This window comes from Lepidochelys kempii, chromosome 12 (assembly GCF_965140285.1).
Source record: "Lepidochelys kempii isolate rLepKem1 chromosome 12, rLepKem1.hap1, whole genome shotgun sequence".
Lineage (NCBI taxonomy): Eukaryota > Metazoa > Chordata > Testudines > Cheloniidae > Lepidochelys > Lepidochelys kempii.
The window spans coordinates 1733391-1752649 of NC_136391.1; the positions used below are offsets into that span (position 1 = coordinate 1733391).

Sequence of the window (19259 nt, forward strand, 5' to 3'; positions counted from 1 at the left end):
GTATCCTATCCCTATCCCCCAGCGTATCTACCACTCCTCCCACTTTAGTGTCATCTGCAAACTTGCTGAGGATGCAATCCGCACCATCCTCCAGATCATTAATAAAGATATTGAACAAAACCACCCCAGGACTGACCCCTGGGTCTACTCTGCTTGATACTGGCTCCCAACTAGACACGGAGCCATTGATCACCACCCATTGAGCCTGACGATCTAGTCAACTTTCTATCCACCTTATTGTCCATTCATCCTTGTTCAATGCCCCGAACAAGGACACCCCACCCCATACCCAGCAACCCCCACATGTAAGCTGCAGCAACTGAAGGGCATCCTGCCGCTCCAGCCCCACTCACCTGGTGCCAGGGCCCTGGCAGCATCCTGTTCCCATGCCACACTGCTTCACCAATACCATTGAAATAAAGCAGCGAGGAGGTTATTGAACAGTATTTTAATACCATATCAAAACACCTGGACTAATGAAGAAAGCTCCCCTCCCCCCAAGCTCCAAACAATTTTTTTAATTTTTAATTTTTTTTTTTTAATATATAAATACAGAAACCTTTCCGGCAAGGCCCAAGCCCACCGCTGGGAAACTTTTTGCCACGGCTAAAATGCTCCTCCCATGTGCTGCTCTCCTCAACAGCAGGTGTGGGGGGGGGAGGGGTTGCTTTAATAAAATCCCCCCTCTTTCCTTTTTCTGTCTGGAACAAAAAAATTCCTAATAAAAAGGATCCAGCGTCTCTGTAGGATGTGCATGACTTTGAACCTTTAACTGTAATGAAACCTTCCCCCCCTTACACACACACAAAAAAGGAGGGGAAAGTTCAGTGGAGACTCATCAAAAGAAATAAGGAATCCTTTTTTTGGCCACTAGGTATCATGAGGCTGAGTGGAAGGCGGTAGGAGAGGGGATGAAAGCTTTTTGGGTGGCATCTGGCTATTTCAGTCACTGAGCATTGATAGCCCAGTTCAAGAGCAGTCAGTCCGTAAACATCAGCAGGCAAACACACCAGTCGACACTGAACTGTTTTGTTTTTTTGTAAACACTTTAAAGACAGACCTACAATGCCTCCTGCAGGTGAACAGAAACTGCCCCCATTGCTGGGGGCCATTCGTCTCCTGTCATGCTCGGCTGATTACAGTTTGGTGTCCTCAAAGGGAAAAAAAAAAAATCCGTAGTCAGTGCAAAAGTGAGCAGGGCTCACGGTGCCAGGCCCAGCCCAGAGCAGAGGTGCTCGCTAGGGATACAGGAATTCACCGGGGTTTCAATAGGAATAAATAATGCGTGCTCCGTTTGGCCAGTCGGCCCGTGACACCTCTGTCCCAGGTCAGCTTTCCTTTTGCGGCTGGAAGAAAAGGCCCTTGAGCCAAACATCATGATGGAATTTCATTTCAGGGTCGCAATTCACTGCTCCTGCTTCCTCTCCCTTGGTTGGCAGGTTCTTCTCCCCCCATGTCAGGTGCTGCGGAGGTGAAAGTATGGAGAGCAGGCAGCTCTGCTTGCAGGGACAGGCTCGCCTGTATTGATTTTCCCTTTAAATTTAAAAAAAAAACCTGCAGCATTCAAGTGCCTTCAAGTTTCTGGTTTTTGAGGAGTTGAAGAGTCATCCCGAAACTCCCGGCTGCGGCGGGTGGGAAGGGGAGAGGATGAGTGGCAGGTACAGCAAGGTGCCCTGTAGAGAGAGCGACAACCCAATGTCACCACACCTGCCTCGCCCAGCCAGGCCAGCTCCATGGTGGAGTGCACTCTAGCACCCCATGGCTGCGTGCTCAGTGTGCATGCAGATGGGCCTTCAGACAGACCCGCCGCCCCAGTGCGTGGCAGCGTGTGCACGTCTAGCTTCCACCACCCCATGCTGCAGAAGGGACACAAGCAGGGAGCTGTGCAGTCTCCAGGAAAGGGTTAAACTCGTGCTTGCTGAGCGTTCCGATCCCTGGAGGACAAGGAGTTATTAAGGGACAACGCTGGACTTGAAGCTACATCTACATGGCCCCGCAGTGCACATCGTGGCAGCCAGCTGCAGTGTCCCCCGAAGTGTAACTGCCCCGTGTAGATCCTACTCAGGTGAACTAAAAGGTACCGAGCTGATGCTCAGCTAGCCCCGTTTCAAACAGGACTAGTGAACGTGACCTTGGTGCCTTTTAGTTCACCCTAGCGGAGTCACCATACAGCGGTTACAGCGCACCACTTCAGCAAGTGCTGCAATTCGCCCCCGTAGTCCCTGCTGCTGGGCTGTGTGGACAAGCCCTTGAACACAAGGTGGGATTCTCCAATCTGCCTAGGGAAACTGAGTCCCGATTTCTTAGCTGGCTCGGATCACCTCAGCCAGGAGGGACATTCTCTCACTTGCATTAGTCAAAGCTTTGGAACCTCCCGCTGAACATGTCCGGTCTCATTTACACAGTCGACCAATTTCAAGGGTCAGCCCTTTGCCCTTCTCCCAGCGTGAAGCCAGGTGGACCCTGCCCTGCCTGCTGGCAGTGCTACTTGGATCCCAAGTGACACAGGAGATGGTGCAAGTGATAACCCTGGCACGGGGCGGGGAGCTCCGGCTGTCCTCACTCGGCCATTCCCTAGCAAAGTGGCTCACTGGACAAGCTGAAGCAACAACTTTCTCCCCGTCAGCCCCTGCCCCTCTCGGACACGGCCACCAGGAAGGCAGGCTCCGCAGGCCATGTGCTGTGCCCCGGGACCCCGCGCATGCACTAGGAGTGAGCTCTGCACAGGTGCAGCTGATTAAAACAGAGGGCTCAGTTCTGGTGCTGATGCGCAGGAAGGAACAGCCACCATTCCCTCCCCCGGGACAGGGTTGGCCCCCACAGAGCCAGCAGACCCATCTCTTAGCCACAGAAGCCAGCAGCTCAGACAGATGCCCACGATGAGATAAGAAAGAGGCAGCTATTTTTAGTGTCATTTTGAGCAGCAGAACCACACTTAAAACGATACTTTGCTTTTGAACGTTGATAAAAACAAATGACCCCAATTTGCTTTTCAGACTAAGCCCCGGTTATTTCAGATCACACCGGCCCAGCACTCTGACCTCAGCGCTCTGACACTGTCACTGCAAAACAAAGCATTTTCTTTACAGCTCAACCAGAGATCAGCCTCCCTCGCCGGGGGAGAGATTTAATGCTGCTCTCACCTGGCCCCAGGGAGGAGAGATCCTGAGACAGGTGAATACTTGCTTTGGGGTTGGTTTACTATTCAATTCCAGTGACTCACACACACTTGGAAGAAATGTAATTTTAAAAAATTCATTCACTCCTGCCTCTCTAGTGAAGGTGTATGAACTTCCACTAACCACCTCCAAGACTTCCTATAGATCCTCCAACATCCAGACTTGACACCACTAAGGTAAAAGAAACCTATAGGACATATACATTGCTCCAAAGCCTTCTTTATACATCACAGAGCTGCACAACAGAGCAGAAATCCAGGAGCTACAAATCCCTTTGGCTCCACACCCAGAGGCAGGTCAGGGTATCCTATGTTAGAAAGAGCCTCACCTTAGAAAGAAGTCAGCAGGCATGCCCAGCAGGTCAATCAGAAGGATGCTCTGGGCAAGATCTGTTCACTTCAAACCACGAATCTATACAGCTGGGGAGAGAGAGATGACCGTCATTTAGTACCCATGGAGCAGGCAGCGGACTTGCTCTGCCAGGTGCCTCCTTCGGCTCAAACTGCTTCATAAGGCAGCTTTTCTAGTCGAGATGCCCAGAATTCTCACCCCGGCGCTGCTAGCCGAGTGCCAGGAGGGAAGGACTTGCTGAACAGGTGGGAGGGGCACCCTGTATCATTGCGCCTGAGGTGGAAAGCTGGGGTAAAGGAGACTCTGCTATAGGCTTCTGAGGTGGCTCAGGGGAGTGGCTCGTGCTGGCCATGCCAGGAGTCCTGGTTCAGCACCCAGGGTAGCCACTGTTAGGAGAGGAAGGGTGGGGCTGTGGTCAGAGCACTAGCCAGGCACTCGGTAGAGCAGGTTCAATTTCCTGCTCTTCCACACACTCCCTGGGTGTCTGGACAAGTCCCCCAGTCAATCTGTGCCTCAGTTTCACTATCTGTCCAATGGGGGCCTGCTCTGCCCCCCCAGGAGGATAGATCCACTGAAGACTGGGAAAAAGAAAAGGAGTACTAGTGGCACCTTAGAGACTAACAAATTTATTTGAGCATAAGCTTTCGTGCTCAGATAACCCAGTGACGGGGCTCAGACAGACAGAAGGGTGCCAAAGCAGCCATGTTCCACAATCCTTCACTCGATGCTGGCGGATTCGTTCACACTGCTGCTTTGTCTCATCATTGTGAGGACAGACGGGGATCTACGTGTACACCACACGCGCAGCTTGGCCTCAGCACAGCGCCCGCTATTGCCATGAAGGCAGGTCCTTGGAGCAGGCTCAGGACAGGTGCCACCGGACCTGGCTCACAGCCTCCCCTGCATTAGTTCTGCCCTCTTCCTCTCTGAGGAAATGCTCTCTTCCAGGCACACTGCCTTATGCCACAATGCCAGAGAGGTCACGAGCTAAGGGTCAGGGTCAGGGCCTGCCTGGGCTGGGGGCTTTACGAGAAAATCAGGGTGCTGTCACTTCTGGGGGTATGCTTCCCCCTAGCCCAGGGCTCAGCCAATAGCCCAGCATGGTGCTAGGGGCTGCCGTGCCACTGGAAGGAGGTGCGGCTAAGGGGCTGAACTCTTGTGGTCTGATCCCCCTGGGATACCTCTTGTGGCAGCCAGTGAACCAGGAAGCCCTTTGAGAGGCTTTAACTGTACTGCTACGCCCAGGAGCAGACAGGGCACTGCTGGGCACTACGCAGATGGGTCCGGGAACATTTGCTTGGTAGCCAGGAGCTCAGCATTGAGCAAAGGGGTATGGGAAAGGAAATCAGTTCCCCCTGGGAATGCAACAGACCCCACTCGCCTGTCCCATCTATTCCCCCCAGGTCACAGAATCATAGAATATTAGGGTTGGAAGGGACCTCAGGAAGTCACCTAGTCCAACTCCCTGCTCAAAGCAGGACCAATCCCGAATTTTTGCCCTAGATCCCTAAATGGCTCCCTGAAGGATTGAACTCACAACCCTGGGTTTAGCAGGCCAATGCTCAAAACACTGAGCTATCCCTCCCCCCACCCCCTTTTTTTAAAAATATCTATAGCCCCCCCCCCCCCCCCCCTTAACAGCACTCAGTGATTTCAGCTCATAGTGGGGGAGCCTCAGTGCTGGTGCACCATTGGGCCAAAGTGAAATCAGCTCAAGAGCCTGTAACCAGACGCCTAATGGAATCAAAATTAGCTCTGATATTATACGGAGGAGGGTGAAATTGGTGTTTGGGGCCCATACCACCAGGTACAAATACCTGTCTCCAGCTTCTCTCCCTTCCCCAAGAGCATGGGGCAGCAGCCGCTTCCCGCAGCCAGCATGGGACCCTGCCCAGCTCCTGGGGGTGCAGCCAGGGCTCCCCAGCGCTTCATAGCCATTGAAGCCTGGCAATGAACACATGGCGTGGGGAACATCACCACTGGCAGTGAGGGCCACAGTGGCACGGGGAGGGGAAGGACCTGAGGCCACGCAGTTAGTTAGTGGCAGTGGAGGGGAAAAGGGGGTTGTGGGTGCGTGCCCTGGGCGAGTGGGACGTGGAAGGGTTTGCCTGGGGCTTGCCCAGTAGCAGCCGTCCTGCAGAGGCAAAGCTGAGCCAGCCCCGCACCTTTCCCTCCGCTCCACAGGGAGTGGCACATGCCTGGCTCGGTACCTTTTGTGATAAATGCACAGGCAGGGCAGCCTGGCTATCGTGTCCCCCTGCAGAAGTTCCTCCAGGCAGATCACGCACTCGCCTGCGTCTTTAGTCAGCACGTCATCTAAAAGGGGCCAAAAGAGGAGAAATGAGAAGAGAGGCAAACAGCATGCCGGGCAACTGCTGTCCCCAGCGAGCAGTTCCCACAGGCCAAACACCAGGCCCCAGCTCCACCCTGCTACGCTGTCCGCTCACCCCCGACACTGATCACTGCGGACATGGGGGGCTGTGGGCACTAGGGCCCTGCGAAGGCTGCTGCATGGGGCAGGTGGGAGACCAGATGCAGGATGCACACAGCTTGCATCGGTCACATCTCCATGCAGCTCTGACCCCAGGATGGACGGGAGCAGCCCTCATGCTCCAGTAAAGTAACAGGGCCCCCCAAACAGGAGCTGGCCCTATGGCCAGGCTGGCTGCAGGGCAAGGAGCATCTCCCTTTCCCCACAACCCATCCTATTCCCCTCTGGACTGGCCACGTGGCACCTGGGCCCCTTGCACAAACAGGTGGTGATCCACATCCCCACAGAATGCAATGTGGCCCTGATCCCCGAGAGTCCTGTACCCCTGGGGATGCTTACTGAGTAACTGTCTTTCTACTGCCCTGTGCAGACACAAAGGAAACCTCAAAGCACCACTGCGAGCTAATGAACCACTGTCCCATGGTCACCAGAGGGGAAACTGAGGCACAGAGTGCCCTGGCTGAGGCCACACAGGACAAAGGTAGATAAACAGACTCCCCAGCTCATCCTTCCTACCCGCACGGAGGATTAGACACAGCGACTTGCAACACTAAGGCTCCTCAGCCAGCTTTAGCAGCCATGCCAGAGCCGGGCCCAGCAGGAAACGCAGATCACCAGCAGCCCCTTCACCCCCAACTGCCGTCCTGCTGCCCAAGGGCCCATCTCTCTGGCAGGCCAGCGGCTGATCCGGGGGGATAAGGCTGCACCTGGACCCTGAAGTGAGTCAGGCTGTGAGCAGGGATGCTGCTTGGAGCCTTGTCTTGCATCACCTGGACACACGCCAGGCAGGGAAGTGGGTTAGCTCTGGGCCACACTGGCGAAGGAGAAATAAACACCCTTGCCCCCGAAGGGCTACTTTCTCCAGGGGCCAGGCACAGCAGCAAGAGCACATGCTGGTGGGTGAGGAGGCCCCCAGCGTTTGGAGGCACGAGGGCAAAGCAGTTGGCCCTGAGACTGTGCTGGCAGCTCCCAGGACCTGGCAGGAAGAACACAGGCTTTCTGCGCTCTGCCCCCCGCACAGACAAAAGCGACGGCACGCCAGCTGCTATGCGCTCATTTCCCCAGCCCATCTAGCCATGGGGTAGGACTCCAACCGCCGGCCGGGCAAATGCCAGCGAGCGAGGCAGAATCACCCCCAGGGAGAGCCCAGACACCGCCCGCTTCAGGACCACTTCCAAACCTGTGCTGCTTTTCCATGCCCAGAGCACATCAGCTGGGCGGGCTCTGCCCATTGGAACTGGGTCTCGCGTCAGTCACGAGATAAGCCTGGGAATCTCAGACTAATTGGCAACTCGGGCCATGGCTCAGTCCCATGCAAAGGGCCAGTTTTTCCCATGGGGGAGGTGTGGTCTGGACTGGAACGGCAGGGGGCTGCTGGCTGGCCCCAAGGGGTCTGGCAGAGCTGTGTGGGGAGCCACGGCATGGCAAAGGCTGCTCAACCAGTGCACTGCTTTATGCCAGTGCTATCAGCTCCTCATCTTCACAAGGGCCAAAACCAGCCTCTGAATTCACATGCCCCCATGAACCAGCAAAGGCATCCCCGTGCCCTTGCTGGGGAGTGGCCGGGGTTGGCGGAGGCCATGCAGATTGAGTTGTTAGCACGCCGGGAGCAAGCCAGCTGCCCCCTCTCCTGGGACTATAATCTCCTTGCTGTCCCCATGTCCTGCCTCCCAGCATCTGGACAGACAGCCTGCCGAGCCCCGTGGCCATGGGGTTTCATGGCTCTGACACAAGGAGCCCTCAGCATGGACAGAGGGCGCCAGCTACAAGTGCAGGGCACAGACCTGCCGGCCTGGGTTGGGGCTTTGCAGAGCCAAGCCAGCCCTGGCTTCAGGAAGCCAGAGCCAGCCCCACCCCACAGCACACCACGCCCCTGCACAGGGGTTTCCAGTGACACAGTGGTGGGAAGCAGAGGAGACACTCATGCCAGGGCGTCTGTGGACTCAGTGCCAGGGTGGACAGCCCCGCTCGGATTATGGTGGGGGCCAGCAGCTCCGTGCAGCACTTGAGGAGGATTTTGGGTGCACGCCAGCCCCAAGAGTCCTACCTGCCTGCTGCCGCCTTCGGGAGCCATGCACAGCCCTGCTTTCCAGCACTGGCCTCTCACCCTGTGCAGACTTTGTCCCCATCCCGCTCACTGTAGGCGGAGAAATCCCATGACCCCCACTCCAAGGCTGCAGAGAGGTTTGCTTCCCTCGGACAGCACGGTGCCGGCATTAGCCCAAGCAGGAGGGATTCCAGGCCACGCCTGCCCAGTAGGCACTGCAGGGAAGGATATAATTTAAGCATCCATCTGCCAGAGCATTCAGGGTGTCTGGCCAGCAGCTCCCAGCTGCTGCAGGGACTGGTGCCGGAGCAAAGGCTGCGGGGGGCTCCCAGTGCCTCCCTTCCCAGCCACCCCAGCAGGAAGCACATGAAAACACTACCTCTGCTTGGGAGCTGGAGGGACAGGGGAGGAGGAAGACGAGGGGGATGCTGGCCAGGCTGCGGAGGGAGCTCGGAGTTGCGCCACTCCAGCAGGAGACACTGCAGAGAGCAGGGCAGACGAACGCCGCTCCAGCCCCCGGCTCTCAGAGCAGGAACGCTGCCAGGAATAGAGGCAGCAGCACTGGCAGGAAGCTGCCCAGCAACAATGAAACTGCGCTTTCTAATCCGTCCCCCTAGGACGAGGGGGACCCAGCATGTGATGCAGACAGTCTCCTCCCCCTGACCTGATTTCCAGTTCCCAGGGACCCAGTCCCGCTCACGGCGCACCAGGGACTCCCACGTGACGGGGAAGGTGTGGTCCCAGCACAATCCTGGCACGGACAGCTGGCCCAGATTGCACGGGGCTGGTGGGAGGGCGCAGAGGGGCGGGTGGCGCCTGACAGCAGCCTCGCGCTCCCCTGGCATTTCACCCCAGTCCTAGCAGGGGGCTAACCAGAGCACAGCCTGCCCAGCTGCGGCCCAGTCAATGACAGAGAGGGGGCAGGGCTGACACCATTTCCCATGGCAGGTTCCCACCCCAGAGCTGGGAGGCAGCACCAGCAAGGAGAGCGCAGGGCTGGCCCCAGAGCAGCCTCCCTGCAGCCAGCCCCATGCTCGTACTTACCAGCCACCCTGAGACACAGCCGGCTGCGCTGCTGCTCCGGAGATCCCTGGCACCACCACACCGCTACGGTCAGGACCGCTCCCAGCACTGCGCTGCTCTGCTCAAAGCACTGGCAGCCGGCACCGGGTCCAAGCTTCCCCACCCCAGCTGATGGGTGAGTGCCACCCCCCAGCACAGAGAGCTCCCACGCCGCCCCCCAGGCCTGCCAGCATCAGTGCACAGGCCAGAGCCGCTGCCAAGCCAGGCCACGAGCACCATGGGAGTGACCCCAGAGGAGATCATGCTGGCCTCTGCGGCCGCAGCACTGTTTGCTCAGTGACTGTGGGCTGGCTGCAGCCCAGGCTGGTTCCCTGCCCCACACACTGTTCAGCCCCCTCCTGCCCCAGTGACGGCTTGCCCTGACCCTCCCACAGCTCCCAGGCCAGCCCACCATAGCTAGCCGGCCTATCGCCTCCCACTGTTCTTCCAACCTGGACAGCCATGCCAGAACCTGCGTACACCCCTTCCCGCTTTCACCACAGTCTAACCCTCACAACCGCCCCCTTCTCGCAGCAACTACTCCTGGGCGCTGACCACAGCTGGGCAGGTGAGGAGCTGCAACTGCCCCCTGCCCTACTCCCTTCCTCTACTCCAAGTACGGATGACAGTCAAGCAGGCCTCCGTAGCTCGCCCAGCTGTGCCAACCCCCCATTTCCCTGGATAGGCTGTTCTTGCTGCCCCTGAGCTCAGGAATAGGCTGTACAGAGTCCAATGCAACGGGGCCCTGCTCCCACTGCACCAGAGCGTAGGCGATTGCTGCCAGGGAGGGCAGCGTGGGCTGGCACCACTGCCCCGGGCTCCACCTGGCCTCTGTGTTGAGGACTACAGCCGCAGGGCGGTCAAACTGGCAGGGTTCACTGGCCTGAAAACAAAACGGATGTGCAGGCCCAATGCCTGGAGCCAGCTCAATGCCCCAGGCTGCCCACCTTGGCAGTGCCGGTTTAGCAGGGTAGCGAAGCAAAATAACCTGTGTTTAACTCAGATTCTGTGCACCAAATGCCGGTGTAACTGCACTTTGCATCACCTCCTGCCCTTACTGGTTGGGCTGCTGCCACTTGGCAAGTCCCTGGCATTGGGGGTGAGGTGGGAGGGAGGCCTGGCTTCGGGGGGGTTTACCTCCTTGTTCGCACAGCAGCAGTGCCAGCCATGGAAGCCAACAGGGCTGCACTCTAGACAGTTTACGCGAGAGACTCAGGCTGTGACAAGTCCCCAGTGGGATCCCTGCGCTGGGCTCTGCGGGCCTCTGTTTTAAAGGGAATAGTTATAAATTGCAAGGCCATTGCCCTGCTCGGCTGCAGACCCAGGTCCCAGTCAGGCTCTGAACAGGTTCACAGAACTTGGGTGGGGCGTGGGGCTGTGAGAGACCAAACCACAGGGAGACAGCTCAGTGGGTGTCTTTATGTAAATGCCACAGGGAGGGAGGGTTGGCCAAGGGTCATTAAAGGTAGGCTCTGCTCTCCTGGCCAGTCCCCCTTACCTATGCCTAGTAGATTGGGTCCTGGGGGCAGGGCCTGGAAAGCACCAGGACCACCTGTACTGCAGCATGGGTGCAAGCCAACAACCCCACTTGGCCTCCAGGGCTTTAGGAGCCACGCTGAGTCCAGTGCAGAGGGGCCCTACCAGCCCTCTACTAGGACCTGCAGCAGTGCGTTTCGGGGTCTCCGGGCAGCAGGAAGACAGCCTGGCTAGTCTGCTTCTATAGCAGAGCAGGGGCTGGCTGCAGCCTCGTCCTGGCTGGAAATGGGTGTGTTCTGGCGCAGATGCTCTGCTGCCATTCTCCCCCGTCCTGCTCAGCCAGCCGAGTATGCTCACAGCTGTTAGCAGTCTGGACAAGGCTCCGCCCAGCCCAAGACCTGGGCGCATCCCATCAGGCACTGCAGGCTTCTGTGAAATTCCTGAATGAGCCTCGGGAAGCGTGAAGCGCAGCTGGGCTCCCTCCACACGCTGGCTGCCCTGTGAGCTTTATGCAAGCTGGCTGCTTGCTCCAGGTCTGGTGGCAGCTGGGGCTGGTTTCTGCTAGGATTTCACAGCTGTGTGGTGTGCCCAGAGGAAGGTTTCCCATACTGAAGCAGGTCGTCTGGTGGGCACCGTGCCATGTGGGGGTGGGGATACACGGGCACATTCAAGTGGAAGAGGACCCGGCTGAAGAGTTAGAATATTGATGCGCAGGTAAATTGGCAAGTTGATTGCAATGGCTCCTCTTAGAAACAACGCCCAAAGAATGCCCTCCAACTCCTAGCGTGCCACACCACCTCACCCAGCATGGCTCTGTGGCCACCTTTCGGGTGTAGCACAGCCTAGCAGTGCACAAGCATACCAGTCCATTCCTGGACAGGAAGTGAGGACTACCAAGTTTAACTGAAACTGCAGGGGGTTTCCAGCTGGAGTAACTGGGCAATGCCCACTGGAAAGGTGGTACCTCCTGCCTCGCCGAGCCCCTAAAAACATGCTCTGGTGCTGGGTCACTCTTGACACCCCCTCCTTGCTCATTTACCAGCCCCACTTCTCCTTGCGACTACAGAACAGGACTGACACCTGTGGGAGCCCCCAAAATCCCAGTCCAGGGCTGCAGCCACTCCTCCAGCACCAACCACACTGTAAACTGCTTCAGCACCATTAAGGTGGCAGCTGAACAAACCCAAAGGCACTGCAGTGAGAACCCCCCCTCCCCCCCAAGGAGAGGACTTCAAATACACATTAACTGTGTGTGGGCAGCACCATGCTGATGAGATTAGCTGAGAAGCAGGCAAATTACTTGGACAGACATACGGCCAGATCCACTCCCTCAGTCCCCTTACCACCTTAGTTTCCAGGCAGCTCATTCCACACCATTCTGCTCACTCCAGCAATCTCTGCACAACATTATTTTGCCTTGAGTTCCTCACCATGGCTGTCAGCAGGGTGGAGAGATTTAAATCAAAGCAATTTAAATCACCAATTTTAATCATGATTTAAAGCAGCAAACAGGAAACCTGGGCTTAAATAATTAATTTTAATTGTGTTTTGCATTTGTACTTTTAAATTATTTTTCTAAGGAAAGCCTGAGTCTCATTCATTGGTGATCACTGAAATGTGGATCTGCAGCCAGATATATGCTTTACACTGATTTTGAGGGTTATTTTTTGCTAACCCGGAGGGTAGCACTAGAACTGTACACATTTAATTACTCCTGGGGAAATTCTGTACTATTGCGCACATGCATAATTAATGAGCCTCACAGATTTTTAATTTTTTGTGCAGAAAACCATGTACAGAAATGCCAAAATGTTGCTGCAGTTCTGCCTTTTGCCCATCAGAGGGCACTGTGGCAATAGACCCCAGCAGCATCACCCAGCCAGCTAGGGAAGAGAAAGAGCCTGCCTTCTTCACAGAGCCTGTCAGGCCAGGACAGGAGACAGGAGCTATGGCAGTGGATCTCAAACTTTTTCACTGATGACCCCTTTCATACTGAGTGCGACCCTCCTAATAAATTAAACACACTGTTTAATATATTTAACACCATTATAAATGCTGAGGGCAAGCAGGGTTTGGGATGGAGGTTGACAGCTTGCGACCCACCTTCAATGACCTCATGACCCCAAGGGTTCCCGACCCCCAGTTTGAGAACTCCTGGGCTATGGGAAGACAGCATGAGGGTGCTGGGGGATCAGACAGGGGCTCATAAGAGCTAGTGGGGGAGGATGGGCGGGGCTGAATGGGAGTGGAGGCACAGGGCCACAAGGGGGAAGGGAGGTACAGGGCCACATAATGATGGGGAGGGGTGCAAGTATAAGTATAGTATAAGTAGGGGCATAGCGAGCAGATCGAGGGACGTGATCGTTCCCCTCTATTCGACATTGGTGAGGCCTCATCTGGAGTACTGTGTCCAGTTTTGGGCCCCACACTTCAAGAAGGATGTGGATAAATTGGAGAGAGTCCAGCGAAGGGCAACAAAAATTATTAGGGGACTGGAACAGATGACTTATGAGGAGAGGCTGAGGGAGCTGGGATTGTTTAGCCTGCAGAAGAGAAGAATGAGGGGGGATTTGATAGCTGCTTTCAACTACCTGAAAGGGGGTTCCAAAGAGGATGGCTCTAGACTGTTCTCAATGGTAGCAGATGACAGAACGAGGAGTAATGGTCTCAAGTTGCAGTGGGGGAGGTTTAGATTGGATATTAGGAAAAACTTTTTCACTAAGAGGGTGGTGAAACACTGGAATGCGTTACCTAGGGAGGTGGTAGAATCTCCTTCCTTAGAGGTTTTTAAGGTCAGGCTTGACAAAGCCCTGGCTGGGATGATTTAACTGGGAATTGGTCCTGCTTTGAGCAGGGGGTTGGACTAGATGACCTTCTGGGGTCCCTTCCAACCCTGATATTCTATGATTCTATGAAGACCACATGGGGATAGGGGGAGTGGGTGTCTGAGTGGAGCTGGAGGGGCACATGTGGACGAGGCAGATGTGCCTGACTGAAAGGGTGAGGCTAGGGGTCAGCCAGGGTCTGCATCAGGGAAGTTCCTTATCAAGCCCTCCCTGCCCTCCCTCCCCCAAAAAAACCTTGTTCCATACTTTTCCCACCCATACACAACCCCCCTACAAGTTCACAACCAGGTTCCTTCCCAGAAATTACTTCCCTCTCCCTCAGCTCCTCTGTTACCCCTAACTCCCCCAAGCCTTTGCACTGCTTCTGAGGGGTGCAGGAAATACGGTTCTGTATTGTAGTTTAAATGAATTATTACTCAGAGTTCTGTATAAATATACCTAGTAAGGAATATATTTGTCAAAAAAACATTTCCTGAATCTTTTTTGTTGTCTGGATTGTTACAGACATACTTCCTGACAGGTATTTTGAAATAAATGACCAAAAATAATTGAAACTGGTGTGATTATGTTGTGCTATTTTGACAAAATATGCAGAATTTTGTAGAAATTTAAAATGGTGTGTGAAGAATTTTAAATTTTTTGTTGCAGAATTTTTAGGCGCAGAATTCCCCCAGGCATAATGACATTTATTTAAGCAACTTACACAACTTATCTTAAAATTTTTACATTTATTATGTTAGAAAATGCTGAATGATGCGTTTCTTATTCACTAGATTAATTTTTTAATTTGTGATTTGGATGGAAATTCAAAGTTAAAAATGCACAAATCCAGCATTTTACGGTTCTGGTGTTGTTTTATTAACTAACTACGGCTACCTTAAAAATGCTGGCTACATAAGAAAGATTTATCACAAAGTTTATCAAAACATGTCTTGCATTTAAAACTGACTGATTTACAAAGGCAGGATAATCTGTAGTTAAGGAATTATACTGATTGTTTCTGGTCACCAGGTCCTTCAAGAGTTTAGAACTACCAGAGCTCATCCTGTCATACTTAGTTTTTATTCCTAGATTGGAAGAGGAAAACAAGCCTTCCTGCTTTTTCAACTCTCAATTGGTTTCTTCATTTTGAATGAGCTGGCCATTAAACTGACCAGGTCGAATAAAGTGAAATGAGGAACATTCTTGCTGCACTTGCAGAAGAGGCTATTGCTGTCAAAAGATGGTTTGGCACTTCAGCAAACTCTGGTTCCAGGTGCTTTGCTGATGATTTCCAGCAGGGCAGGGGTATGACTTGCTTTAAAACTTAGCAGCAACCACTTAACGCTTATTATTTATTTTATTTAATTTAAACAAATTTTAATAGATATAACACATTTAGGCCTTGATGTAGGTTGTCAATTTCAAATTTAATTTGAAATAGGTTTAAATTTAAAAATTCAATTTTGATGAAACAATGGGATTTTTATCCCCCCGGGCTGGCAACAGTGGGATGGGCCAGGGCAGACAGCTCCAGGTGGTGGCTAGAAGTTTACACACTCCTGCCCGGAGCAGCTCTCCACACACCACGGTGGTGGTTAAAGTGCCCGGGCCCTTGCTCACACCCAAGCTCCCAGTGTAGGAGCTCTGCTCTACGGCCTCATCACTGGCTCCCCTCTCGGTGCCCATTCTCTGGCTTAGAACCATGCCTGCTCCAGCTGAGCCAGCTAGCACACAGGGGGCAGCCTCCCTCAAGAAACCTGTTGCCATGGAGTCGGCCCGGCTCATCACAGGATATGGTGGGGCTGAATCCCTGCCTGCTGCCATGAGGACACGGACTGGGGGAGCCTGTCACACTGGAGAGAGGCCGTGCTGAGCGGGAGCTGCTGTTAAGATTCCCTGCCTTTGCAGCAGGCCCTGATTTTGCATGTATACATGCCACACTGGCAGGTGAGGGTGCTCTCACACCGGCCTCTGGAAGTGTGCAGGCTGCACTGCTGGGTCACCTGCCTCTATGCACACCTGACAGGGCCCTGCTTTCTTGCAGAGTCCGCCACCCTGGCCCTCCATGCTCCAGTCTCTGATGCCAATTCTGCTTCTCCAGCCCTCTCTCTCCAGCCTGTTCCCAGCACAGGGATCATTCAGCATCTTCTTCACAAGGGAGAAGGTCATCAACTGCCCTGCCAGCTCCCAGCCCACAGCCCTGCCAGAGCCGAGCCTATACCCAGACTCAGGACCCTTCTAAGTGCCAGCCATGGGGGAGGGTGTCCCTGCCCAGCACCACCTGCCTCACGCCCTCACCAGCAGCATACCTTCGCCAAGGGAGAGGAGCCCCGCTATTGCCATTGCACAGCGAGGGAGAGTGCCCAGTACATGAGCACGCAGACCATGGCAGAACAGGGCAGGAGCGGACGTGAACATATACACACCTTGGAGCTTCCCCACTCGTGCCCACAGTGGTACGCGGACACTGGAACAGAACCAGGTCTGACTCTCTACTCACTGGGCCGTGAGGGAGCAGCATGAGCCAAGCAGCAGAGTAGTACCCGTGCCTCCTGCAAAGGGGCACGCACCGGAGAACCTGCTGCTCAGCTGGACAGAATGTCCATGAAGGCACCATGAAGAAGGGGGAAGCTCCAAGGCCTGCTCTGCCTGGCCCCCAGCCTGGTAGCAGACCTGGAAGGGCTGGGCAGGCAAGGAGGCAGCACACAGGATAAGGCCACAGCCGGGAGCTTGCCAGCTCTTGCTAGCAGAGCCCAGGACGTCAGCAGTTGGGATAAAGAAAGGAAGTGACGGAGGCCAGCATGAGGGAGTGGGCACCCAGCCAGACAGCTGCTCTGGAGGTGTCAAAACCCCAGCGCCCTAAGCAGACTGCCAGCAGGCTCAAGGGCGAGGAGGGTAGGGACGTGCTGAAACCAGAGCACCTGTCTCAAGCCGGGAGCCACGTGGAACGCAGGAGCTGTGTGGGATCCAGAAGAGTAGCAAAGGGCAGCACAACAGCCAGGACACTTGCCAACCTCAGGGGAACGCTACCAGATCACAGCCTCACCCCCTCCCCACCCCAGCTTTAAAGCAAGGCACCCATGGACTGACACACCAGCTCCTAGCACCCCCACCCCGGGTGAGAGGCCAAAGGGGAGGCTGGAAGGAAGTGCAGGGCTGCAGGAAGCCCTGTGTTCAGGACGAAGGAGCGCTGACAGAGCTGCTCCCAGCCTCCCATTCATACAGGGCCTTCCTCTAGGCCTTGTGTCTTAGGTGGGCTGCAGGAAGCAGCGCATCAGACAATCGCACGGATGTGAACACATTTTGATCGGTCCCTCGACCAATCCGCTGAGTCCCAAGCTCAGCACCATGCGGCTCCCTGGCTACCTGACATCGCAAACACCTAGCTCAGTGTGGGGAGCACAGATCAGCCCAGGGGCTCTGAAGTCACAGGGCAAATGTATCCCCATGAACATGGTCCCGGCCGGGGAGCAAAAGAGGTTACTGGGGCTGCAGGATAATGGCCTGAAGCCGTGAAGTCTGCATGACTGAGCTAGGAGCTGAAATGGGTTTTGCACTGAAAAAGCATAAGCTTCTCAGCTCGCCTTGAACACGTCTTAGCATCGTTCCCCCACTGCCTACTCTCCGGAGAGAGACAGCTCAGAGGCTGATTGCACCAGAGCCTGCAGCACAAATGCTGCGCTGTGTGGTCTGCAGCACTGCCCCGTTCGCAGGGCTCTCCCCTCCGTCACACCACACCCAGCTCCCCTCTCCAGACTTCGCTCCACCTGCCACAGCCGCTCAATGCCCCTGTTCACTCGCTGCACTAGAGAATCTGTGCAGGCAGCTCTCCACTGCTAACCCCTCTGCGCAATGGGATTGGTGGGACCAGACAATCTACATTCCGTGCACTCTGCCTACCCCGATCCAGGAGCAGGTCTGTCCTTTGGCCCCAGGCCCATCAGTCTTTTTGTGCCTGCCATTCGTGCAGAAGCCAGGAGCACATGACTAACCCTCCACAGACACAGCCAGCGTGCTCCCTACACCTGGGATGACACACGGTGAGGGGATGCAAGAGGGGAGATAGGGGTTCCATGTGGACTGAAGAACCAGCAGCACGAAGGCAAAGAGGTCCCCACCCAGGGGTTCTCAGAGCTGCCAGGCCAAGGGCGTCTGAATGAGGCACCTGGAGAAGGGGGCTGGGGTGGGAAACAAGCCCCTTGAGTACAACATACAGGACTATGGAATGAGACAGGGGGGCTGCCACCCAGGAGGCACAGCTCCCACTCAGGGACTGAGGAGAATGGGCCCTTCCCAATACCAGACAGGCAGGAATTGCTCTGGCTCTTGGGACAGGATTAGGGGCTCAGGGCAAGTCCCTAGCGCTCACAGCCCAGGAGCAGGCCAGGTCCAGGCTGCCCTCAATGGCACTGGACAGATGAAACCCACATGTCGCCCACGCGGTGCAGCACTAGGCCCTCTTGCAGGTGGGAACATAAGAATGGCCATATTGGGTCAGACCAAAGGTCCATCAAGCCCAGTATCCTGTTCTAGGACAGTGGCCAATGGTAGGTGCCCGAAGGGAATGAACAGACAGGTTATCATCAAGTGATGCCCTGTCACCCAATCCCAGCTTCTGGCAAACAGAGGCTAGGGACACCATCCCTGCTCATCCTGACTAATAACCATTGATGGACCTATCTTCCATGAATAAGGGCTGCATTAGGGAGGCTGTGTTGGTGAGTATCCGAGTGTCTGTTGTGGGGACAGTTTGACCATGTGCTTGATTGGTTGTTTGAAAAGTGTGAATTGGGAGTGCTTTCTTCCAGGTGAGCCTTGAGTGGGCCTGACTGTTACAAAAAGCCAGTCAGCTGTGAACCAGCTGAGCAGCAAACAGCAGAGAACCTAACAGAGGGAGTTTGCCTGGGGAGAGCCCACTGAGGCTTACATCTTGCCAGCTTCTCTGAGTAGTTTCTACAACTCCTGAGGAAGCTCGTAGAAGGAAGGTAATATGGATGGGGAGTGTTCAGCTGTTGTGACCTGCACTGGATGTGCCATGTTTGTCTTTCTTCCACAGGACAGAAGTGACTTTGTCTGTACAAAGTGCAAGCTGGTCTCCATATTGGAAGAGAAGGTTCAAGGTCTGGAGCAACAGGTATCGACCCTGCGTTGCATAAGAGAAACTGAAGATTTCCTGGACAGACGTCAGGATATGCTTCTACGGGCACAAGGTTCTGAAGATTCAGAGCAGGCTGCGCAGCGCGGACAGGAGGACGGTGAAGAAATTTGGCAGCATGTGACCTCCAGAGAAAAAGGGGAGGGTCCATGTACCAGCAACGCAGATACAGGTAAGTAACTGTTTTCATGTTCTCTCCACAGGTACTAATGCGGAGAGTGGACCAGATGATACATCTGAGGGAAGGGAACAGAAGGAGACTCCGCCGATTGGAAGGCATGAGATGCACTGTCCTAGGGTTGGGGGTTCCACAACCACCGCTCCCAAGAGAAGGAGGCGGGTGGTGGTGGTCGGGGACTCTCTCCTCAGGGGGACTGAGTCATCTATCTGCCGCCCCGACTGGGAAAACCGAGAAGTCTGCTGCTTGCCAGGACCTAGGATTCCCAATGTGACAGAGAGATTGCCGAGACTCATCAAGCCCTCAGATCACTACCCCTTCCTGCTTCTCCAAGTGGGCACCCATGATACTGCCAAGAATGACCTTGAGTGGATCACTGCAGACTACGTGGCTCTGGGAAGAAGGATAAAGGAGTTTGAGGTGCAAGTGGTGTTCTTGTCCATCCTCCCCGTGGAAGGAAAAGGCCTGGGTAGAGACCGTCGAATCGTGGAA

General features: G+C 55.0%; 1 protein-coding gene across 3 annotated transcripts in view; it reads right to left on the reverse strand.

Moving 5' to 3' along the window:
* Positions 1-432: 432 nt before the first annotated feature.
* Positions 433-19259, reverse strand: part of ZNRF1 (zinc and ring finger 1) — a 107135-nt gene continuing 88308 nt past the window's right edge. For 2 of the 3 annotated variants that reach the window (XM_073307079.2, XM_073307077.2), the window contains 3 exons: positions 5741-5846; positions 3508-3598; positions 433-1673 (listed from right to left, as the gene is read on the reverse strand). In XM_073307079.2, coding sequence (XP_073163180.1) covers positions 3541-3598; positions 5741-5846 — 164 coding nt within the window. In that variant the 3' untranslated portion in view covers positions 433-1673; positions 3508-3540. Of the gene's footprint in view, positions 1674-3507; positions 3599-5740; positions 5847-8447; positions 9246-19259 lie in introns of those variants that run through there. The other variant, XM_073307078.2, reaches the window with a different exon arrangement.